Source organism: Rhinolophus hipposideros, assembly GCF_964194185.1.
Source record: "Rhinolophus hipposideros genome assembly, chromosome: 10".
Lineage (NCBI taxonomy): Eukaryota > Metazoa > Chordata > Mammalia > Chiroptera > Rhinolophidae > Rhinolophus > Rhinolophus hipposideros.
Genome location: NC_138056.1, coordinates 5166203 through 5191500, shown reverse-complemented (window position 1 = coordinate 5191500; position 25298 = coordinate 5166203). Strand labels below are relative to the sequence as shown.

The following is a 25298-nucleotide window of genomic DNA, read 5'->3' as shown; positions in this document are numbered from 1 at the left end:
ACAGTAAGATGGATTAATTCAACTGACTTTATAACAGTGTTTTGATTTACATTATTGATGGATATACTCTAAGGATGAAATGAATTGCAAAGAACTCTTAAAATTCATTCAGTGGTCTTGATTCTTAGTATTAATATTAGTATTATATCAAAATTATTGTATGCATATTTAGTATGTAACAAACAAGTAATTATGGTAACATTGTTAGGAATGAAAAATTTCAGCATAAGATAGAAGATAAATTCAAAGAAATGAAAAAAATTGAGAAAGACTCTTAAAGTGGAATTGAAAATACCAGTGTTAATCACCAGTTTTTCTGACTTTTAAAATTATGTATTTCTTTAGCTCTGTCCGCTGAAAAAAACCTAGAAGCAAAGAGCACTCGTAATACCTAAAATCTGTTCCCTAAATACCATTGCTCACTAAAAAAGAGGATTGACTAATTCTAGACGTAAAGTAGAAATGTACAAGACAAGCACGGTATCTTATTGGGCCAAAAAGCCAGGAAGCTATCAAAGGCCAATGAGATATGTCAAAAGTATTTAGAAACTTTTACTCCCAGCCATGGTGAATAACAGGGACTGGATTTAACCTTCCAGGTTGAACAACTGAAAAAATGGTTGAGTTGAGGAGGCAAAGTTCCGAGTTCAGAGAGGTCTAGGCAGGTCGGATTTATGGAAACGAGTACTTAAGAGGTGAGAAATGCACAGACACAGAGCTCCAGACAGAGGAGAACCCCTGGAGTGTGCCCAGAGCTGGAAATAGTTTCTGTTTTGACCAGGAAGGGAGGGTGGAAAACCTCATATTTCACAAGGCATAGAGGCATCAGGTGGAATCCTAAAGAAGGGTTTGCCCGGGTAGTAAAGAAAAGTTAACTCTAGCTTACAGGCTTCTCTGATCCCACCTAACAAAGCTTAAAAGTAAGACCCATGAGGCTCAGACTGCTTCCAAGTAACTCTATAGTGACCAGAAAAATAATTCAAGAATATTTATTTATTACACCCAACAAGGTAAACGTCACAATGCTGGGCATCAAATAAAAAATTACTTGGCATGCAAAAAAGCAGGAAAATAGGACCTGTAATGAAGAAGGAGAAATAAATCAATAAAAACCTACCCAGAAATGACACAGATGATTGAATTAGTAAATAAGGACATTAAAACAGGTATAACTTTATTCCATATGTTCAAGAAGAGAGAGGAAGATTGAACATACTAAGTAAAGACGTGGAAGATATAAAAAAGGCACAAATTTAACTTCTAGAGATAAAAATTACAGTTTTTAGGACAGAAATACAATGGATAAGATTTACACATTGCAGAAGAAGAGATTAGTGAGTTTGAAGACATGGCAGTAGAAGCTACCTAAAATGAAACAGAAAAGACTTTTTTTAAAAAGGAACAGAGCATCAGTGAACTGTGAAATAACTTGAAGTGGCATAATTCAGGGATGTGTAAATTGGGGTCCTAAAGGGAAGGAAGGCAGATAAAATATTAGAGGAAATAATGTCCCCAAATTTCCCAAATTTGATAAAAAACGATAAACCTGCAGGTCCAAGATTAATAAACCTTAAGCACAAGAAACATGATGAAAATTATACCAAGACACATCATAATCAAATTGCTTAAAGCCAGTGACAAAGAATAAAATCTTAAAAACAGTTGGAGAGGAAAAAGATAAATTTACACATAGAGGAATAAAGAAAAGAATTACAGTAGATTTATTGTTGGAAACAGTGTAAGCTAGAAGAAAGTGGAGCAACATCTTTAAAGTAATGAAAGAAAAAACAAAAACTGTTAACCTAGAATTCTATTCCCAGAGAAAATGTTTTTCAAAAATGAAGGCAAAATAAAGATTTTTCAGACATACAAAAGACAAAAGACTTCATCACTAGCACACCTGTGTTATAAGAAATGTTCAAGGGAATCCTTTAGGCATAAGGAAAATGATACCAGATGGAATTCTGGATCTGTACAAGTAAAGAAGAGCACTAGAAGTGGTGCTTCTAGAAATAGTTATTTGGGTAGATCTGAAAGATTTTTGCCCAATTTAAAGAATCTTAAAAGATAATTGACTATTTTAGGCAAAAATAACAACAATGTGTAAGGCTTATAACATATGTGGAAATAAAATGTGTAACAATAACATAATGGCCAGGAGGGGAGAAATGGAAGTATATTGTTGAAAGGTTCTCATACCGTATGTGTGTGAACTGTTATAATATCACTTGAAGGTAGACTGTGATAAGTTAAAGTTGTATATTATAAAGCCTAAAGCAATCCCTAAGTTAATACAATAAATAGTTATAACTAATGAGCAAAAAGGGGAATAAATGGAATTATTAAAAAAAAATACCCAATCCAAAAAAGTAGAAAAGAGGAAAAAGAAAGCAGAATACTAGGAACAAATGGAAAATAAATAACAAGATGGTAGATTTAAACCCAACCATAGCAGTTTTCATATTCAAAGTAAACAGTTAAATAACCCAATTAAAAGACAATCACACATTTTGACAATTTGACAATCACACATTCAGATATTCTTATTCTGAGTTTGCAGCATCTCATAGCTCCTTTGGCTCTAAACGATGAATGTGTTGGCTTTAGCTCATGTCCTTGGATGTGTGATGGAGACTTCATTTATGGGCACTGCCAACCTTTGTTCTGTTGTGACTTACCATAATGCCCCAGTGCCTACGGTAATAATTTTAATTTTCACACTTCATGACTTGTATGTACTCTATTTTTTAAAAGATGAAAGAAAGAAATATAAAGGAAGAAATATATTCTGGTCTCTTTAGCCTTCATTCAGGAGACAAAAAAAGGTTAGGCAGTGATTCTTAACTGGGTAATTTTGCCTTTATTTTTATTTATTTATTTTTTTTAAGATTTTATTGGGGAAGGGGAACAGGACTTTATTGGGGAATAGTGTGTACTTCCAGGCCTTTTTTCCAAGTCAAGTTGTTGTCCTTTCAATCTTACTTGTGGAGGGTGCCATTCAGCTTCAAGTTGTTGTCCTTTCAATCTTAGTTGTGGAGGGTGCTGTTCAGCTTCAAGTTGCTCTCCTTTCAATCTTAGTTGTGGAGGGCGCAGCTCAGCTCCAGGCCTAGTTGCCGTTGCTAGTTGCAGGGGGCGCAGCCCACCATCCCTTGAGGGAGTCGAACTTGGCAACCTTGTGATTGAGAGGATGCGCTCCAACCAACTGAGCCATCCGGGAGCTCAGTGGCAGCTCAGCTCAAGGTGCTGTGTTCAATCTTAGTTGCAGGGGGTGCTGCCCACCATCCCTTGCGGGACTCAAGGAATTGAACAGGCAACCTTGTGGTTGAGAGCCCACTGGCCCATGTGGGAATCGAACCGGTAGCCTTCGGAGTTAGGAGCACAGAGCTCCAACCGCCTGAGCCACCGTGCCGGCCCAGTAATTTTGCCTTTAGATGACAATGTCTCTGGCAACATCTGGAGACATTTTTGATTGTCATGAATGGAGGGGAGGGGTTCACTACTGGCACCTAGTAGGTGGAGGCCAGGGATTCTGCTGAACATCCTCCAATGCATAGGACAGCCCCCCCTCCCCAAACACACACACACACACACACACACACACACACACACCAAAAAAACAATCATCTGGCTTAAAGTGTCAATAGTGCTGAGATTAAGAAACCTTGGGTTAGAGGGAAGATGAGAGGGAATGGGAAGTCAAGAGAAGGAAACAATTTCAGGGGTCTGCTCTTTGTCTTGGTTAGAGAATAGGGTTAGAGAAGGTGAGAAAGTTTCCTTCTCAATCTGAATAAACTCAAATACTTACTGGAAAATATTCCTCTGTATATACTTCTAGCATATGTCACGTGGTATTACAGTTTACTGGTTTTAATATGTATCTCCTATATTATAAATATAACTTGAAGGTAGGTATTAAATCAGGATAGTCATCTTTGTATCCCCAGAACTTAGTAGTGTTTAGCCTGGGGTGCCACTAAAATCTATGATTGAATGAGTAGGATGAATAAAGAATGAATTGTCCCAGAACTAGACCTGTAGCTCACTCTCAAGCCCAGAATAAATTTCTGAGGATTCTAGTGGACCTGTCTCTGGTACCTGACATCTGTCTTCAATGTGCAAAAGACTTAATACATAATCGCCTAGCACACTAGTTTATTTCACTAACCAGATAAGTGTGGTTTGTTTTATGCAAATGAGTACTTAGTCATAAAAAGTCATAAAATTTGGCAGTTTTCTTTAGCACCTATACATATTTCTGTATGGACCTTCAGGTCTGCCTCTGATATTGCCAAGCCAGGAGCAGCCAACCACTACTGTCTTCAAAGATACTTCTTATTTCATAGACTGGAAGAAATACCATTTGTGTGTGGTGCCCAATTTGGATCTCGATTTGGATAGAGGTATATTTCCCTCTCTTTGCACAGGAATAAAGAAAACTGGAGAATATTAGAGAAATGCAAGGAAATACAAATAACAGGTGTATATAAAAAGAGGACCCAGTGACCTGATGGTTTAGGTTGGAGGTTGCAGGTGGGAGTCTGGCCAGCTTTGAGAGTCCAGTTGGATGGAGTGAGGCAAACAGGTGTCAAGAGGCAAAGCACCATCAGAGCCTAACCATTTTTTGCATTACAAGTTGATGTTAGTTCTCTCACTTCCTCTTTTGTCTCCTATATTCCTGGTCCTCTTGAAGTAATCAGTGGGCCTTCATCTTCTAGGAACTTTGTTCAGAGGGTTTCTGTTGTACCTTAATTTGTCAACTCAGGTTTTAGAAAGGTTAGTAAGGGAGCAATTACATCTTTGAACTATTGTGGAAGAGAAATATTTCCTAATGAGATGAGAAAATCTACAAAAGATTACTTAGAAAAAACTTAAACACCACATAAATACAAGGCAAGAGTATAAACCATATGGTAATAAGTCTGGAAACTGGCTGGAATATTCATGTCGTGTCTCCCCACATTACGTTTAGGTAAGTCATGCTGAAAGTTGGACACTTAAAAACTGGACTAACAAATAAAGCTGGGAAATAGGATATGCAATTATGCGCTAATATCTAGGAGGTTTACACTCTTGAGCTGGACTGTTGTTAGCTAGAATTCTTTGAAGTTTAGAAGGTAGTCTGGTCAATTGGATCTTGAGGAAGATTACCAGTAGGGAAGAGGCATTCTAGAGTTGTGAAGCGTGAGAAGATTGAAATCTCCTGGGGTGGGGCAGTGTCTCGGGGGAATGATAGAATCTTTATCTAGGAAGCAAGCCTTGGGATAAGGCTCTTTTCTTAACTAGGTAGTTATTCCAGAACTAAAGGAGGTTGTCTGTGGACAGGGTCTCTGGAGATGAATGGTTTTGTGAAGAAAAAATGTTTGGTCTTAACAGGATGTCATACCATCAGGATTTTTTTAATCTCTAGGACTCTCCTTATGTCCTTATTCATTTTTATTTCCATGCTTTGTTGGTTTCCTTTACTTTTTTTGCGAATTTGTGATGCCTGAACTTTCTCAGTTAACTTTTGGAATAAATAACGTATAAAATTTCCCCTCGTCTTACCCCCTCATTACTCTAAAGGACAGAATCAGGATCCACATGGAGACACTTTTCTATATGGATCTGGATGGAATTCAGGACTATCCTGATTGTATTCTAAAGGATCAAGGTACTAGAAAATGACCATAGGGCATCAGGTTACTTGGGAATACAAATATCATACAGCATTGTGGTAAAAAGCACAGACTTGGAGTCAGTCTAAAACAGTTACACCATTTACTCTCACGTTGGGCAACATGTTTAACCTCTCTGTGCCTCTTTCTTTATCTGTAAAAGGGCAGAAGACTAGGTCCTGTGCCATAGTGTTGTTGTGAAGTCTAACTGTTAAGATAGCACATGAGAAGAATTTAATACCGTACATGCCATGAAGTAAACATTCAATATAACTTAGCTGTTACCACTATCACTCCTCAGGTTTGACAGACCTCTGCTTCTTTCTAGCAATACCTACCTTCGAAAGTTGTACAGGAATGCATGAATTGATTGTATAATGCTTCTCAGTAAACGCTGAGGAGCGCTGTTTGGTTTGCATTTTGCACACTTAGTTGTTATTTTGATGCTTTTCCTGTGAATCACTATTATTGGCTTCCATCCTGTGGATAGAGAAACAGATTCAGGAGGAGAAGGGAGTTGTTCGAATTTAGGTCTATCTCAGATCCTTCTTTGTTGAGGTAGGTTCTTTATTCAGTTAGCATTTTGAGAGCTTTACTTATCTTAGAATACTGTGCAATATCTTGTCCTCTAGATTTGGTGCTTCCAGATGTGAGTTATCAGGTGGAATCCAGTGAGCGGGATCAGTCTCAACATATGGACCCTCAGGGACAAACTCTGCTGCTTATTCTCTTTGTGGATTTCCACAGTGGATTTCCAGTCCAGCAAATGGAGCTCTTGGGTAGGTATAGGGGAACAGGGCTGCCAACCCTGGTGTGCTTAACTGTTAAGAGAATAAAGAAAGGGTGACTTTATATGGTGCACGTATCTGAATTAGATATATTTTTGTAGAATAAGGAATTTCTATTAGAAAAACCTTGCTTAAATAAATTGAATTATATGCTCTGCAGAAAAGATCTGTATGTTGAAGCATCACTTAAATGATATTTTCAGATTCAATTGCCCACAAATCAGCAGGTACTTCCTATAATGCTCCCTACACAGTACATTACCTTAGATGGGTGGTTCTCGACCTTAGCTGCACAATATATTAATATTACCTGGGGAGCTTCTAAAAAATGCCCAAACCTCACCCTCAGAGATTCTGATTTCCTTGAACTGAAGTGAGGCTCAGGTATCAGAATCTTTTTAAAGCTTCTCAGGCTTGAGAACTCTTCACTGCCCTTCTGCTTTTCTAGGTGGGATCAAGAAATGTTATTAGCCTTTCTTGACCTTGATGCAACATCTTAAATACACCATAGGAGGTGTGGGAGTGTATTAGTATGAATGGTTTTGTGTGATTGCCACACAACCTCTGAAAGGGAGAGACTATCCTTGCTTACGCGTACAAGGGAAGCCTTTGGTGTTTATCCAACAGATGGGTAATAACCTGTCATCACAAAGGTTCTCTCTGTTAGAGGTAAAGCAGTGACTTCACTGTTTCGTGGTCCGTGAAATACATGTAACAGAATCACCTGGAATATTTGAAAATGTGCAGCTTTTGGGGCCAAGGATTAACTCATTCTTTTGCTACAATGTAAACAACCTGGCAGGGCTCAACAATCTGCATTTTTAACAAGGTTCTCAGGTGATTCTTAAATATAGAAAAGTTTGAAAACCACTGAATATGAGTTGACTTATGCATTTTAATCCAGTAAACCCTGGGACATAAATTTAAGTGTTCTCAATGCCCTTCTAAACTGTGAGGGCAGCAGTAGAGCTTATAAACTTCTGGGAAAAGCTTCCTGGCCTCCTTTTTTTGGTGCTTCTCGTATGTTTCTGTGTTCTCCATTCTCTGTGGGCAGGTGCTTTTTCTTGGGACTCTACTCTCAGGCTTTCCAGTGCTGTTTGATGTGGCCCTGCTCCCACTGAGTCATAAGAGAAATGAGCTTACAACCCCAGATCAGAAGAGCTCACGTTGGCTGGTGCCAACTATTTGTTGAACAAACCATTGTCAGCTGTGGGATTCTTCCTGCTGCCTGCTTTCCATGCCACCTGTTTCCCCCAACATGTATATATTCTTTAGGAGAGAAGCACGGCTTTCCTGGGCTCTGGCTGGCAACTCTGTTGAGGAGCTGGTGTTCTCTGGTGCCCCACTGTTCCATTCATTAAGGCCCTGGAATGGGAACAGAGAAGAGACCCAAACTAATGAGGCTTCCAGCAAGGAAGTCCAAGGTGAGGAGCCTAAGGTTATTTCCCGGCCTGTGCTCACATGGTAGAGGCTGAGGAGAGGTGCAGCTTCATACTTCAGGGTAGAATCAAGAGACCTGGGTTTAATTTCAGTTCTGCTACCAAATTCCTCAGTGATTTTTGGGAAGTCGCATAAATCATCTGATCCTCCCTTTCATGCATTTAACATAAGGCAGTTAGACTAGGTGATATCAAAGGCCCTCCCAAGTCTAAAGACCCTTTTAGGACTTAAGATCTGCTGCCCTCTGGCATGGTTCCGCCAAGCCCCACCCCCAGATCAGCTAAAGGAAACACCATATTCAGTCTTCCCATGGATGACATAAAGTCTGGTACTATGTTCTGAATCCTATTGAGCATATACCTGAAGAGCTCAGATTCCGCAGAAACCAGTATTACTTATCGTTCTTGTACTGTGATGGTTTAAACACCTCTGTTTAGTGTGACTCTAAAGACCTGCAGCATCTTAGATAGTTGTACAGTATTGGATTAAATAGAAGTACATCACTGCATTAATAAATATAGTATCTTTTAAACATTTCTTACACATCTGGTAGTTTAGGACTAGCCTTTGAAGAACATGCACCGTTGAGGGTAGACATAGACATATAGATATAGATACGGGAATTTGATCTTCTTTCTCTCCTCTTGTTTCTCATATCCTTGAAAGCTTTCTCTAGAGCTCCTTTTAGGAAACAGATTGTACAGAATTATAGTCTGTTTCCACGTCTTTAAAAAAATCACTCAATTGGCTTTCCTCCAACCTGGTCTTGATAACTTTTCTATGATTAACTCGTTCTTTTGCCACAATGTTAAAGGCATCTGGTGCTATCCACAGTTTAAGGAACAAACTTGTAGCTTTTTAATTAAACATCTGCTTTTAAAAGGGTTCTAACTGATTTCTTGAGCCTAGTCTTAGGACCAAACTATAGAAAATAGTAATCCAGATGATATTATAGCAATAGTGATGTTTTCCCTTTGAATTTTCCAATGTACATTTCAAAACTCTTCATATATATTACCCCAGTTTGCACAACACACCTGTGAGAGCAGGTGATATAAAGTCGTTTCTGTACTGAAGTGAGAAAAGTGATGTGACTTGTCACCACTAGTTGGCGGTAGAATTGATCCTAGAATCCATGTTTTCCTGACTCTCGTTCCAGACCCCTTTGGAGCAGACCACATATTACCTTCCCTTCCAGGAAAGCATCACGGTGTCTCATGGTAGAAATGTTCTTCTGCCTTGATTTTTAGACTAGCCCCGAGGAAAGCCAGCCAGTCTTACGCTGCTTCACCACGGTACCTTTGAACCCTATTCAATGGAGAGTAGAAAAACACTGAAAAAAGAAAGAAATTTCAGTAGGGAGCTTTTCTCCATGTGTTCTGTAGACCGAGTTTGTCTTCCTGTATTTCATCAGGCTCATCAGTGCTAGTCTATTGTTTGATGACGTAGTTTGCCCATCGCTCTCACATGTTAGCTTTTCTGAATGATGCTGAGCAGTGGTTCCTATGGTTACTTTATCAAAGAAAGGCCCCCATCTAGAAAGTCCTTATGCCAGCAGTTCTCAGAGTCATCTTTGTGAGTTTTAACCTCTCCCCTACCACAGCGCATCTGACAGGACTGACACACTGGCAATAATAGTAGCTCATAGTAGCTCACCACAGCAATGGTGCTCAGATAGGAGTGGAGTAGGGTTAGACGCACTCTCCAGGAGGCCTTACCACTAGTCATCGTTTATAGATGTGGTATGGATTTCTGTTTCTGAAATAAATTAAGCAGAACTCTGCATTTGTTGCTTCAAAAACAATGCCATTCTTCACTTTAATTTTCCTGAGCTTTCATTTGTAAATGGGAATTGGGTGGGTTTGTAAGTTGCTCGGGAATTTTTCTTGTCTATAAAAGTAATTATTTGTGGAAGTGCAGTCTTGAAGCAGTCATGCTCACTCAGGGCTACCAACATTCTCCCCCCCCCTTAGGAGTCCACACGTTGCTCATGACTCATCTCAGTGCCATCCTCAGGGAGAGCCACGGCGCGGTCCAGGATTCCATCCAGGTTGCCGTGGACCAGGCCTTGGAGCAGCACCACCAGGCTGCCAAGGTAACAAGAAAGTCACCATTTCCTCTCTCCCACTCTAAGAAAAAGCTGGAATACATGGCAGACAGGGCCTGAGACCCTTTCCTTCCTTAATGCCTCTTCCTCTCCTCTTTTGTCACCTGGGCTGGTCTCGTGCACTGCCTCTAGCCTCGGAACTCAAACTTTAACTTAGATGGGTCACTGTAACCATCTTGCTTAGTTTTACCTCCCCGTAGATGAGTTTGAGTAAATGGGGACAAAATAACAGAGCAAAATGGCTCATAATGCGCCTCTTCTGGATCTATACATCTCCATTTCCCACACAGACTTCGGGAGCTACCGCTTCACTACATCTTACGTTCTTCCCCCATTCCCTGACCCTTACAACACCACTTTCTCTTCTTACCTTACTTTCCGAATTCCTTCATCTTGTGTGGTTTTAGTAACACATTTCTTACTTGATATGGCCCCCTTTTCAGGGGAGAAAACAACCACACTAAGAGACCAAAGCTTAAAGCTTTTGGTTTTTAAATAGTAAGTGTGTGTTTTATGGCCCGATGTCTCATTGCTTGTCTTTTCTGAATGTGTCTATGTCAATAAATCATCCCTATGAAAGAACATTTTTTACTTATTTCAGTCCCTAAGTGTCCTTTACACATCATGATGTCTGTAACTATTGTTGATGGAGGGGGAAGAATTGTTGAAATCCTGCTCTGACTGAAATCTTTGTCCCTTTGGGATGCTCTGAACGAGGAGCTCGGGATTGTTATAAACTGCTGCCTGCCCTCACCTGTTATGTTCCGTAGGCTCATCAGAAACTGCAGGCCTCACTCTCAGTGGCAGTGAATTCCATCATGAGTGTCGTGACTGGCAGCACCAGCAGCAGCTTCCGAAAGAGCTGCCTCCAGGCCCTTCAAGTTAGTAGGATGCTTTCAAGCGCCAGGGTGTTAATGACATTAAACGAATGACATTACTGTCTATCTTAGTAATATGTATAGTGCTTTTAGAAACATCATTTCATTTGATCCTACTGTGATCCTACATAGTAGCAGGTCTGTGGTGTTTTAAGACATATTTGTTGAGTGGATAGTGGTGTGTGTACTATTTTATAAATGAGAAAACAAGTTATTTAAAATTTCTACTTCCTTTAGGTCACACAGCTAGTGATGAGTCCAGCTCGGATTAAATCAGTGATTCCCAGTTCCTTGTTTTAGAATGTTCTAGTATCTCATGGTGACAGAATACACTGGAAATAACTGAGCAGCCATAAGTATTACATGTATTTGGCAGTATGGAACGGTGTGACAAGTTTTGGAATCAGAGGCCTGAGTTCAAGTCTTGACTTATTTACCTATTAGCTGTGTGACTTGAGGCCTGTACTTAACCTCTCTGAGCTTCATCTATAAATTGGAAAAAATGGTAGTACTTCAGAAAGGTATTATGAGAGTGAGGGCTAAACATCAAAATGCATACATAGCACATGGTAGATTCACAATAAATGTTAGTTTCTTTCCTTCATTTTAGGAAAGTGTGCTGACCAGTTAGTATTATCAGTAAGTTAACACATTACTTCCATATCTGTGGTTTCATTTATTTTGTACTTTTTTTTCTTGAAAAGATAGCATGATATACACAAAATTTAAAATAATAACTAATAAACTTTATCACTTTAACATTTTTATATATTATCTCATATATTGTATTATATAGCTGTAACCAAAGTATTCTATATTCATATATAATTTGACATTTCCCCATTTCAACAGTCTTAGAATTTGTTTTGGTTATCCAACATTCCACTGTGTTGGTTTAATCTAATTTAATAAGCCATTCCCCTAATGATAGACATTTAAGTTATTTACATTCTTTTTGCCAATATAAATAGTGTGTCAGTTAATACCTTTTACTTTCTGAATTCCTTCATCCTGTATACTTTTGGTAACACATTTCTTGCTTCATATGGCCCCCTTTTCAGGGGAAGAACAACCACACTAAGAGACCAAAGCTTAAAGCTTTTTGTTTTTAAATAGTAAGTTTTATGGCCCAATGTCTTATTGCTTGTAATTTCAGATGTCTTACTTCTTTTGAACTATTTCCTAGAATAAATTTCTGTAAATGGAACTACTGAGTCAAAGAGTATAACACCCTAATCTACTGCATCTTATCATAGCTTCAACTTTCTGGGTCATGTGGGTCGCACAGGGTAGGAAGAAGAGCACTCACTGTATTGCATCCTGTGGGCATCCCTAACTTGCATACTAACTAGCTGTGAGAATTTGGGTTGGTCACTTCTTTATGAATTTCAGTTTTCTCATCTGTGAAATGAGTATGTTGTATTAGGTGATTGCTCTGGTCCCCTTTAACTCTAATATCCTATAATTCTATACGAAAAAGTAGAGGCTGTTAACCATTCCTTATGGATGGAAAAACTGTATTATTTTGTTCCTTTCCTCCCTAAGGCTTATCTGAGGAAAAGTTTTCATGTCAGCCTTAGTTAGTCAGTGGAACTTCTGCTGTCTTGGAACTTGCTTTAGAGGAGAGAAGTTTACATAACCCCTTCACAAACAGATGGATCTCTGTGATATTTGTCTCCTATCGAGATAGTAGAATAAAGACCTTGTCTAAAAGATCTTGCTTAGGTAACAAAAATTGGAAGAAATATAGGCGTCACAACTACCTGTCTTACGCCAAGTATCTCAGGCTTTCTTTCTACTTATCCCGTGTCTACAGGAACTAATTAAACTTCTAACATGATGTGAGCAATATCAGAGGTTTGCCTTCTTCTTTGTCTCATCCTCTTCCCATATAAACTTCCTGTGGATACTTTTCCTTTGGTTGCCAGTATTGGAACTCAGCACATTCTGTTTTTGGCCCATTTTAGGCAGCTGACACACAGGAACTGGGGGCCAAACTGCACAAATCATTTCATGAGATTACCCAGCACCGATTTCTTCACCACTGTTCATGTGAGGTGAAACAGGTAAGTGAAATAATCAATACTTTGGTGGAAATGTTCCATATTGATGTATGAGAACCCTGAATATAGGATGGTGCTTTAGATTGCACAATCTGAGGTTAGCCTGTCAGCAAGGAAGCTTGAGGTTTAGAAAAACATCATAGAATGTCGTATTACATAGAGGTTAAGAGCATCGTCACATGTTGCTTGGATTCCATTTCTGCCACTAACTAGTTGTGCGGTATTATGGAAGCTATTTAACTTTTCTAAGCCTTAGTTTCTTTATCAGTAAAATATTCTGATGCATACCTAAAAGGATTGTTTTGAATTTTGAATAAAATAATGTATGTATGTAAAGTGCTAAGCACATAGCTACTCAAATAATGGTGATGATATGATGGAATTTTTATGTTTAGTTTGGCCTAATCAAACACATACTTTAATGTAGTCACCATTTTGGATGCTGCAGATACAGAGTTGCACTGGGGTCTCTACCCTCAAGGAGATCCAATAGCTCCATCTGGTTTTGAGACAGTCCCCTCTAAAGAGATGATAGAATTAGTAGACAAAGACATTAAAACAGTTGTTATTATAACTGTATTCCATATGTTAGGAAGATAGAGGAAAGATCGAAGATATTAAGTAGAGATGTGGAAGATATGAAAAAGATCCCAAACAAACTTTGAAGATGAAAACTATGATATCTGAGGTGAAAACCACACTGAACAGTATTAATAGCACATTATAGATGCTTAGGGCGAAACGCAGCAATAGAAACTATCTGAAATGAAACAGAGATTTTAAATACACACACACACACACACACACACACACACACAAAAATAATAGAGCATCAGGCATCTGTGAGTTATGGGACAACCTCAAGTAGCCTAATATACATGTAATTGGAGAATCTGAAGAAGTGGAAGCAGAAAATATATTTGAAGAAGTAATGGGTGAAAAATTTTCAAATTTGATGAAATCTATAAACCATACAGATCCAAGAATCTTAAACCCAAGCCTAAGAAACATAAAGAAAACTACACCAAGGCACATCATAATTAAATTAATTAAAATCAGTGGTAAAGAGAAAATCTTAAAAGCAAAAAGAGAAAATAAAATTTGTTATATACAAGGAAACAAAGGATTACAGCACATTTCTCACCAGACAAAGTATAAAGCTAGAAGAAAATGGAGGAGCATCTTTTATAGCACTGAAAAAAGCCTGTCGACCTAGAATTTTTTACCCAACAAAATATCTTTGTAAACAAAAATGAGATAAAGACTTTCGTACAAGAGGTGAAAGAATTTATTATCAACAGGCAAGAAATATAAAGGAAGTCCTTCAAGCAGAAGAAAAGTGATACCAGATGGAAACCTGGATCTACACAAAAGAATGAGAGTACTGAAAATGTTAACTACATGGGTACATATAAAACATTTTCTATTTAAATTTCTTTAAAACAAAAACTTCTTTTTGTTTTTACTATTTTGCAAAAATAGTAATAATGTGAGGTTTATAACTTATGTAAAAGTAAAGTGTATGACAAGAATAACTCAAAGTCCAGGAAAGAAATGGAAATATACTGTTGTAAGGACTTATACAATGTATGGTGTGGTGTAATATTACTTGAAGATAGACTGATAAGTTAAATATGAAAGGAATCATCAAAATAACATGACAAGGCATTATAGTTAATAAGCCAAGAAAGAAGATAAAGTGAAATCACAAAAAATATTCAACCCTCAAGGGAATGAGAAAACAAGCCATAGAATGGGTGTAAATATTTACAAAACACACATCCCAATAAAGGACTGTTATCCAAAATATACAAACAACTCTTAAAACTCAATGATTAAAACATAGGCCAAAGTTACCTTACCAAAGAAGACATACACATGGAAAATAAGCACATGAAAAAATGCTCCACATTATATGTCATCAGGGAGATGCAAAATAAAACAACAAGCTATCACTGTACACCTATTAGAACGGCCAAAATGCAGAGCACTAACACTGTCAAATGCCGCTAAGGATGTGGAACAACAGGAACTCATTCATTGCTGGTGGAAATGCAAAATTGCATAACTACTTTGGAAGACAGTGTGGCAGTTTCTTACAAAACTAAACATACTCTTGCCATGTGACCCAACCATCATGCTCCTTGCTATTTACCCAAAGGCGTTAAAACTTAATCCACACAAAAACCTGCACGTGGATGTTTATAGCATGTAGCAATCTCCACATTGCCCAAACTTGGAAGCAGCCAAGATGTCCTTCAGTAGATGAGTGGATAAATATGTCAGGTGGGATGTCAGGTGGTGGAAAATTATTCAGCACTGAAAAGAAATGAACTATCAAATCACGAAAAGACCTGGAGGAAACTTAAATATTACTAAGTAAAAGAAGCCAATTTGAAAAGGCCACATACTGTATGATTCCAAGTATATGACATTCTGGAAAATGCAAAACTATGGAGACAGTAAAAAAATCAGTGGTTACCAGGGGTTAAGGGGGAAGGAGGAATGAATTGGAGGAGCACAGAGAACTTTGAGGGCAGTGAAAGTACTCTGTGTGTTACTGTGATGGTGGGTATGTGTCATTATGCATCTGTCCAAACCCATAGAATGTACAACAGCAAGAGTGAACCCTAATGTAAACTGTGGACTTGCGATGATGATGATGATGACGTGTCAAAGTAGTTTCATAAGTTGTAACAAATGTACCCCCCTGGTGGGGGACATTGACAATAGGAGGGGCTGTGCATGTGGGGGGGCCACAGATATGAGAAATCTCTGTAGCTTCTCAATTTGCTATGAACTTAAAACTCTAAAAAAATAAAGTCTGTTTTTAAAAAAAATCTAAAAGAAGGCAGAGAAAAGAGGAAAAAGAAGAAAAGGGAACAAAGAACAGATGACACAAACAGAAAACAATTAGCAAGATGATATATTTAAACCCAGCCATATCAATTATCATGTTAAATGTAAATGGTCTAACAACCCAATTAAAAGGCAGAGATTGTTAGATTGAATAAAGAAGCAAGAGCCAATTCTGTGCTGCCTACAAGAATCCCACTTTAAACATAAAGACTAATAGATTAAAAGTAAAAGTATAGAAAAAATATACCATGCTGACACTAATAAAAAGAGAGCTAGAGGGGCTATAATACTATCAGGCAAAGTAGATTTCAGAGCAAACAATATCACCAGGGATAAAGAAGTTCATTTCATAATGACGAACACAAATACAATAAGGAAAACAATAGCCCTAAACATTCACGAAACTTTTTAGAGAGCTTTAAAATACATGAAGCTAAACTAATAGAACTGTAAGGAGAAATAAACAACTCCACAATCATATTTGGAGATTGCAACATACATCTCTGAATAATTGATAGAACAAGTAGACAGAAAATCAGTAATTCTATAGAAGTCTTGAATAACACTACGAATTAACTTGACCTGATACTTAATAAAACACTCTGCCCAACGCAGCAGAATATATATCTTTTTTTAAGTACACAAGGGACACTTAGCAAGATAGACCATATACTGAGCCAATAATTGTATCTCAATAAATTTTAAAGGTTCTGAGTCATACAGAATATCTTTTCTGACCAAAATAGAATTAAAATAAAATCAATAAAGATACCTAGAAAATTCCAATTTTTGGAAACTATTACTTTGGTGCAAAAGTAATTGCGATTTTTGCAATTGTTTTTAACCTTTTAAACCGCAATTACTTTTGCACCAACCTAATAAATGACACACTTATAAATAATCTATGGGTCAAACACAAAATCAAAAGGGAAATTAGAAAATATTTTAATTAAAATAAAATGCAAATTATCAAAATTTGTGAGATGTAGCTAATGTACTTGGGAAAATATCTTTGTTAAAAAAAAAAACAAAACTCAAATCAATGACCTCAGCTTCCAATTTAAACTAGAACAAGAAGAGCAAATTAAACACAAGTTAAACAGAAGAAATGAAATAATAAGGATCTGAGTGGAAGTCAGTAAAATAGAAAACAGAAAAACAATAGAGAAAGATCAATGAAACATAAAGGTGGTTCATTGAGAAGATTGATAAACATTTAGCCAGACTAATCAAGACAAAAATAAAATACAAACTGCCTCTCTGATCAGAAATCAGAGAGGTGGCGTCAGATATTAAAAGTATTATCAGGAAATGTTATGAACAACTTTATTGCAGTAAATTTGATAACTTAGGTTAAATGGACAAATTCTTTGAAAGACATAAATTCCAAAGTTCACTCAAGAAGAGTATTGCTACTACTCTGTATACCTGGTAGTTCTATGTGTATTTTTTTTTTAAGCAAAGAATCATGCTAAGCTTGTTTGTTTGTTTGTTTGTTTGTTTGTTTGTTTAAAGATTTTATTGGGGAAGGGGAACAGGACTTTATTGGGGAACCCTAGTGTGTTTTTCCCAGGACTCATCAGCTCCATCCAAGTCAAGTTGTCCCCTCAATCCTAGTTGTGGAGGCACAGCTCAGCTCCAGGTCCAGTTGCCACTGCTAGCCGCAGGGGGCACAGCCCACCATCCCTTGTGGGAGTCGAACCGACAACTCTGTGGTTGAAAGGACTCGCTCCAACCAACTGAGCCATCCGGGAGCCCAGCAGCAGCCCATCTCAAGGTGCCATGTTCAATCCCAGTTGCAGGCGGCGCAGCCCACCATCCCTTGCAGGAGTCGAGGAATTGAACTGGTAACCTTGTTTTTGAGAGACCACTGGCCCATGTGGGAATCGAACCGGCAGCCTTGGCGTTAGGAGCACAGAGCTCCAACCACCTGAGCCACCAGGCTGGCCCTTCTATGTCTATTAAAGAACTTGAATTTCAGTTAAAAACATTACCACAGTATTCAAAATGTTTAAAAACTCTCAAAACTCAATAATAAACAACCCATTTTTTAAATGGACAAAAGATTTGAACACATTTCACAAAAGAGACACAAACAGCAAATAAACATATAAGGAAGATCTTCCACATCATTAGTCATTACAGAAATGCAAATAAAAACTACAATAAAATACTACTTCACATCTACTTGGAATAAAAAGACTGACCGTACCAGATGTTGGCACAGATGTGCAGGAACTGGAACTCTTATACCCTCTTCGTAGGAATGAAAAATGGCACAACCACTTTGGAAAACACTTTGGCAGTTTTTTTAAAAATTAAATATACACTCATCATGTGACCCAGCTGTTCTACCCCTAGGTATTTACCCAAGAGAAATGAAAACATATATCCACACAAAAACTCATACATTAATTTCAAGACATCTCTGCCATATTTATAATAACCAAAAACTGGAAAAACCGTGTCAATAGGTAAATGGGTAAACAATTATGGTATCTCTATTAAAGGGAATACTACTCAGCAATAAAGGGAATGAACTATTGATACACACAGTAGTATGGATGAATCTCTAAATAGCCATGCTGAATACAAAAACCTGTAAAAGAAGAGTTCATACTGTGATTGCATTTATGTAAAATTCTATAAAATGCCAGCTAATCCATAGTTACAGATCAGTGGTTGCTTGAAGATGGAAGGGATAGGAGTTGGAAGGGGCAATTATTCTGGGCAGAGGATTCTTTTGAGGGTAATAATATGTTCATTATCTTCATTGTGGTGATAGTTTCACAAGTATGTACATATGTCAAAACATCACATTGTGCATTTTATGTAGGTGCAGTTTATTGTATCTATGTAAGTTATATCTCAAACTTTCTATAAAAAAATAGACACAGTTTCTAAAAGAATAGCAGGGCCCTTAGCACTTCTCTCTCTCTCTCTTACTTCTGTTTGGCTGATTGGGTGGGGAAGTATAGGTGCCCAGGCACCCAAGGATCACCATATCTCATCCATTTGCCCATCCTCCTCTGCTGTGTAGTTGGAAAGGCCAAGGACAGCAGTGAAACCCGTTGATGCTTTTCCATGGCCATATGTGCCTTCTAGAAAGCACCTTCCTTTGAAGCAACTGTTGTTGCTTTCACCTGGTTCACTAAAAATACTCTTGGTTTTCCTCCAACTTGGAAAGCTGCCATTCACAACTTGAGCACATTGTATCAGTTTCCTATGGATGCTGTAACAAATTACCACAAATTTTGTGCGTGGCTTAAAAATGACAGAAATTTATTATCTCATAGTTTTGGAGTCCAGAAGTCCAAAATCAAGTTGTTGGGAGGGCCACGCTTCCTCCCAAGGCTCTTAGGGGAGAACCCTCCCTTATTGACCCCAGATATTACTTGGCTTGTGGCTACATCATTCCAATCTCTGTCCCCATCTTCACATGGCCTTCTCCTCTTGTCTCTCAAATTTCCCTCTGCCTTTCTCTTAAATAAGGACATCTGTCATTAGATTTAGGGTCCACTCCAAATCTACACTGATCTTCTAAGGCCCTTAATTTATATCCGCAAAGATCCCTTTTCCAAATAAAGTCACATTCACAAGTTCTGGGGGTTTAGACTCTTTCGGGGTCCACTAATTCACAACAGCCATCCACATCTTCAAATTTCTAGAGATAGGTTCAGGGTAAGGCATGTGCCATTATCACATGGGACATATGGGCAGGATCTAGAAGTGTTTCAGCCTGTGAAGTCCTTTTTCTTAGTCTTCCCTGATACCCCACTGAACTCTCAAAAGGAAATGATCTGACTCTTTTGCCCCTTCTGTTGCTATAGTGATGACTGATAGCCTTGGGGACCATTCATGGCCCAATTAACTTGGTAGATGGCTAGTGAACCTAAGGTCTTAGCCATAGTCATAGGTTTGAGAAGGAACAGTTATTGAATACCTAATCTGTGCCAAGATTTCCACGTTAATCTCCACAAATAGCCCACAAGGTAAGTTGTAGTTTTCCCATTTTATAGATGAAGAAACTGGTTAGAGAACTTTTCTGATTTGCCCAGAATCACAAGTCAGTAAATGGCAAGGCTAGGATTTGTACTGAGGTCTCCTAGCCGAGGAACACTGTTACTATGTAGGACTGGATCACAAGCCCAGGGAAGAGGAATGATCCGAGGCCACTCGGTATTTGTGGTTTCCCTCTGATAATGGCCATTTACTGAGAACTTGTTTGTGGCACAACAGTGGCACCCAGTGGCTTTAGCTAAAAACTACAAGATCAATGATGATAGGTCAAATTCTTTTACTTCTGGACCAAGCAGTCCCTCAGTTTCCATTTCTAAACAGGTAAAGTAGTATACCTGACCTCTTGAGTTATGTAGAATAAAACCACCTATGGCTATTATGTAGTTTGTGGAGAATGGAAGAAATGAGAGAATACGTTTTCCGAGTTTTATAGAATATATTCAGGGACCACTCATGCCAGGAGTAGAGATTTTCAGCCTGGGGGTTGGAACAGAGGACAGTGGGCCATGATACAGTCGGCAAGACAGTAGTCCACAGCTGTCACAGTCTGTGTAGGGACTGAAACCTTAAACCTGGAATAAACAGGAGCAGGAACAGGGAGGCAGCTTTCTAAGGAGACAAGTATTGTTTCCCAGGGGACTAGGCTGAAGACCAGAATTAAATGTCTGGCTGTCTCATCTGGGGGACCTGATGAGGAGGGATGTGCAGGGCTCCCCGAGGGCTCAGAGCTTTATATCTGAATGTGGGTATTTCCTTGGTGAGACCAATCGTAAGACAGGAGAAAGGTTTGTCTATTATATGAGATTTTCCAGGCTAGAATGAAGTAAAAGAGTAAGCTTTCTCTCAAAGAGGAAAAAAATGTTTGGAAATTTTCCTGGTACTGTTTCTTTTTTCACACCTTTAGGGACATCTTTACCCTGTCTGTGCTCCTTGGAATGGAATTACTTTGAAAGTGAAACTTACTTTAGTAAACAATGTATAATGGAATATCTATTTTTTTAAAAGGCTATGGATTTTTTTTAAATTGGGGAATATTGGGAACAGTGTTTCTCCAGGGCCATCAGCTCCAAGTTGTCCTTCAATCTAGTTGTGGAGGGCGCAGCTCACTGGCCCATGTGGGAATTGAACGGGCAACCCTGTTGCTCAGAGCTCGCCCTCTAATCAACTGAGCAATCCGGCCGCCCCCTAGAACATCTACTTTTTTATTGAGTTATATGTAACTCATGTACCACAAAATTTACCACTTTAAATTGTACAATTCAGTGGTCTTAGTATATTTACTATGTTGTGCAACCATCACTACTAAATTCCAGAATATCTCCATTATGCCAAAAAGAAAACCTGTACCTAATTTACAGCCACAGTGCCCCCTCCTTCCATCCCCTGGCAACCACTAATCTTCTTTCCATCTCTCTGGATTTGCCTATACTGAGTATTTTATATGAACGGAATCATACAATAAGTGGCCTTTTGTGTCTGGCTTCTTTCACGTAGCATAATGTTTTCAAGGTTCATCCATGTTGTAACATGTAATAGTACTTCATTTCTTTTTATAGTTGGATAATATTCCATTATATGGATATATAGAAGTCCTCCCTTATCCACAGACATCGATTCCAAGGCCCCCAGTGGATCCTGAAACCATAGATGATAGTACCATATTTCCCCGAAAATAAGACCGGGTCTTACATTAATCTTTGCTCCAAAAGACGCATTAGGGCGTATTTTCAGAGGATGTCTTATTTTTTCATGTACAACAATGTACATTTATTCAAATACAGTCATGTCATCTTCTGGAACATCGTCATAACGTACTAATTGCGTCCATCTGGATGACGATCTTAATTGGGGCTTATTTTTGGGAAAACAGAGTACCAAACCCTGTACATACTGTTTTTCCTTATACATGCACACTTTTTCACTTAATTAATTTATTAAGTAAAATAAGGATTACTTGGACACCAGCACTGTGATAGCACGACAGTCACCCTGGTAACTGAGATGGTTACTAAGTGACTAATGGATATGGACATACTGGACAAAGGGAGGAATCACTTCCCGGATGGGATGGAGCAGGACGGTGTGAGATTTCATCACGCCACTCAGAATGGTGCACAATTTAAAACTTATGAATTGCTTATTTCTGGAATTTTCTGTTTAATTTTTTGGACCTCAGTTGACCTCAGGTAACTGAAACCATGGGAAGCGAAACCCTGGATCAAGGGAGGAAGAACTGTACCACATTTGTCTTCTCCATCAGGCAGTGGACATTTGTGTTATTTCGCCTTTTTGGCTATTATGAATAAAGCTACTGTGAACATTTTTGTGTGGACGAGTTTGTCATTCTCTTGGGTATATATCTAGGAGTAGAATTGCTGGGGGATAGGATACTGTGTTTAACTTTTTGAGGAACTTCCAAACTGTTTTCCAAATTGGCTGTACCATTTTCCTTTCCCACCAGTACTGTATAAAGGTTTCAATTTTTTCATATCTTCACCCACAGTTGTTATTCTCTATTATTATTATATCATTATTATTACCATCATAGTGGGTGGAATAGTGGTTTCGATTTGCATTTCCCTAATGATTAGTGATATTGAGCATCTTTTCATGTGCATATTGGCCCATTTGTATCTCTTCTTTGGAGAAATGTCTATTCAAATCCTTTGTCAAACCAATTTTTAATTGGGTTATTCTTTTTTATTGTTGAATTACAAGTTCTTTATTCTGCATACAAGTCCTTTATCAGATATGATTTGCAAATATTTTTCCCAGTCTTGTGTGTTGACTTTGCACTTTATAGTGTCCACTGAAACACAAAAAAATTGAATTTTGATGAAGAAGGCGTCTATTTTTGTTCACTTGTGGAAAAACAAGGAGCTAGCAGGATTGGGTTCTGATCTTAGTAAGGACCTTTGTTTCTCTGTCTAAATTGAACTGAGTGTGGCAGAGCTTTGAAAGGCTACCAAGACTACAAATGGTGCTCTGTGGTTTCCTGGGTTTGACCCAGTCATTTGTTGAGCATTTACCCTGTGCAAGGTACTATGCTAGCTGTAAAGAGATGTAGGCATATGAACCTTACCTTTCAAGGAATTTAAGACACAGAAAATGGACATCCACACATACAAATGAACAGGTGTGCAGTGTGTACTTCAGAGCCTGTGGAATGGGGCAGACTGTAGGTGAGTGACTGGAGTTCAGAGGAGGAAGGAAATGCTGGGGTGAGCTGCAAAGGCCCCAGCAGACGGAAGCCTTGAAGGTTGGGGAGTAGGTAGGGGGAGTCATAGGAGCCGGGAAGTAAAGGGGAGTTGCCTGTGAGAGTAGACAGCCCTGTGAGGTAAACAAAGCCACCAAGCGGAGGTGTGACAATTAAGTTCGCAAACCCATCCTAGAAAAAGTGCTCCATACCTCACTGCTGAATATCACTACGGTCACCTTTGAAGTACTCCCCTTGGGAAGCTGTGCACCGCCACCAACACCTAGTCCACCCTTCAAAGCAATTTTGGAACTTTTTCTGGAATGGCCATCAGAGCTATTGTCATGTTACCCTTGATGTCCTGAATGTCATCAAAACATCTTCCTTTCAATATCTCCTTTAGCTTCAGGTAAAGAAAGAAGTCACTGGGGGCCAGATCAGCTGAGTAGGTGGGGTGTTCCAATACAGTTATTTGTTTACTGGCTAAAAACTCCCTCACAGGCAGTGCCCTGTGAGCTGGTGCATTGTCATGTGCAAGAGCCATGAAGTTCAGGTTGTCTAACTTTATCACGCAGCCTTTTCAGCACTTGCAAATAGTAAACTTGGTTAACTGTCCAGTTGGTACAAAGTCATAAGGAATAACCCCTCTGGTATCAAAAAAGGTTAGCAACATCGTTGCAGTACGTTCGTGAACTTAATTGTCCTATCTCATTGGGGCTCACTCAAAACTAACAGAACTTACAATTTTTTAAACAGCTGCTCCCAGAGGAAAATGATACAGAGAGTACAGAGGACGCACATGAGAACTGCAGCCTTGAGCTACTTGCAGGTAAGGTTTTAGCTTTTCAGGTGAGCTCTGGATCAAAGCTGAAAAGTAAACAACAGGACTAAAGCCTTTCAAACTGCACCTTCCACCACAACAGGGTCCTTCTGAGATTTGGTTGGCTCCCACTGCCATTATGGGTGTTCTGGGGCAGCAGGAGGCATTCCATCCCAAAAGCTGGTGTGATAGGACTAGAAATTTCTCACCTAGTCTGTGCAGTGACAGATAGATGCACTTGGTGGGCTGGGACACTGGAAGGAATCCAGTTGGTTCTTTCACATCTTATTAGTGTCATTACAGCGGCTCACCCTGGTCTTGGTTACTATTCTGTTTGAGGTTCTGGAGGCTGCTGCTGGGTACAGAACCATCTCAACCTTGACGTGTTATGTGAAGGTGTCAGTGTGTGTGTGTGATGGTGATTATACTGAAGTCTTTTCCCCCTCCCTCACATACTTAAACAGCATTCAGGGCCAGCAGTGGCAGGGGCGTATGTATGTGTGTCTGTCTGGAAATAACCATTGCCTCTGGTGCCTGAACCTGTATGGAGCAAGTGCCAGGCACTATTCTGAATTTTTAAAATGTATTAATGCTCTAAATTCTTAAAATAATCCCATAAGATATAGGTACTGTTATTCTCATTTTACAGATGAGGAAACTGAGGCCCAGAGATGTCAATAATCTTACTAGAGGTCACACAGCTAGTAAATGGCAAGAATCAGCATTCAAATCCAGGCAGCCTGGCTCCAGTCTGTCTATCACAGCGAGACTAGGGGGAATGCACTTTCAGACAACAGTGCTTTAAATCTGAAGAAGTGAATCAGTTAATAGCAGGAAGGTTGTCTATAGGCACTGCCCAATGCCGCGTGAGCAACAACGGGAGAGAGAGATGAAGCCAGCTTTCCGGCAGGGGAATCAGAGCTTGGAAGGGAGGGAGCTGCTGGATAGTGCAGACGCCGCGAAGAATCTGTGTGCAGACAGTGACTGAGTGGGCACGAGTCCCAAGTGAGGCCTTGGTAACAATCCCAGATGCCCCTTCACAGGCCCAGCTCAGGGGGGAAAGGGAGACCCTAAAACCATTCTGCAGCCTCAGCCTAAACCTGGAGGCCCGGAGCTGCCGGGTTTTGATCTGGACGGGACCTGACGCAAGGGTTCTCAGGTGGGAAAGCTGACAGAGCCGGGCCCCAGCTCCTCCCTCTCACCCCGGTTTCCCCAAGGGTCTTTCTAGCACAGGGCTGTGTAAGTCAGATGAGTGGGCTTGTTTTCTCCTAGGGACCAGCGGGCAAGTGGAAAACAAGAGGCTCAAGAAAGGCAGCCTCCGCCAGGTCGGGAAGGACACGCAGGCTTTCTACTGTGCCGGGGGCCCGAGCGCGTCAGAGGGTGCCGGGCAGTGCACGGAACCCCCAGAGGCGTCCTTGACCCCTGGCGGAAGCGGGGCGGGCGCCGGGAGGAGCCAGGAGGTAACCCCGCGGG

The 25298-nt window shown here is 39.4% G+C and overlaps 1 protein-coding gene across 1 annotated transcript in view; it reads left to right on the top strand.

Moving 5' to 3' along the window:
* The window catches only part of TOP6BL (TOP6B like initiator of meiotic double strand breaks), a gene marked incomplete at its 5' end in the record, with an annotated part of 45280 nt that overhangs the window by 19723 nt on the left and 259 nt on the right, over positions 1-25298 (top strand). Inside the window, 7 exons of the mRNA XM_081064302.1 lie at positions 4250-4400; positions 6287-6433; positions 9856-9977; positions 10760-10870; positions 12835-12933; positions 23762-23834; positions 25098-25285. Of these exons, the coding sequence (XP_080920428.1) occupies positions 4250-4400; positions 6287-6433; positions 9856-9977; positions 10760-10870; positions 12835-12933; positions 23762-23834; positions 25098-25285 (891 nt within the window). The remainder of the gene's footprint in view (positions 1-4249; positions 4401-6286; positions 6434-9855; positions 9978-10759; positions 10871-12834; positions 12934-23761; positions 23835-25097; positions 25286-25298) is intronic.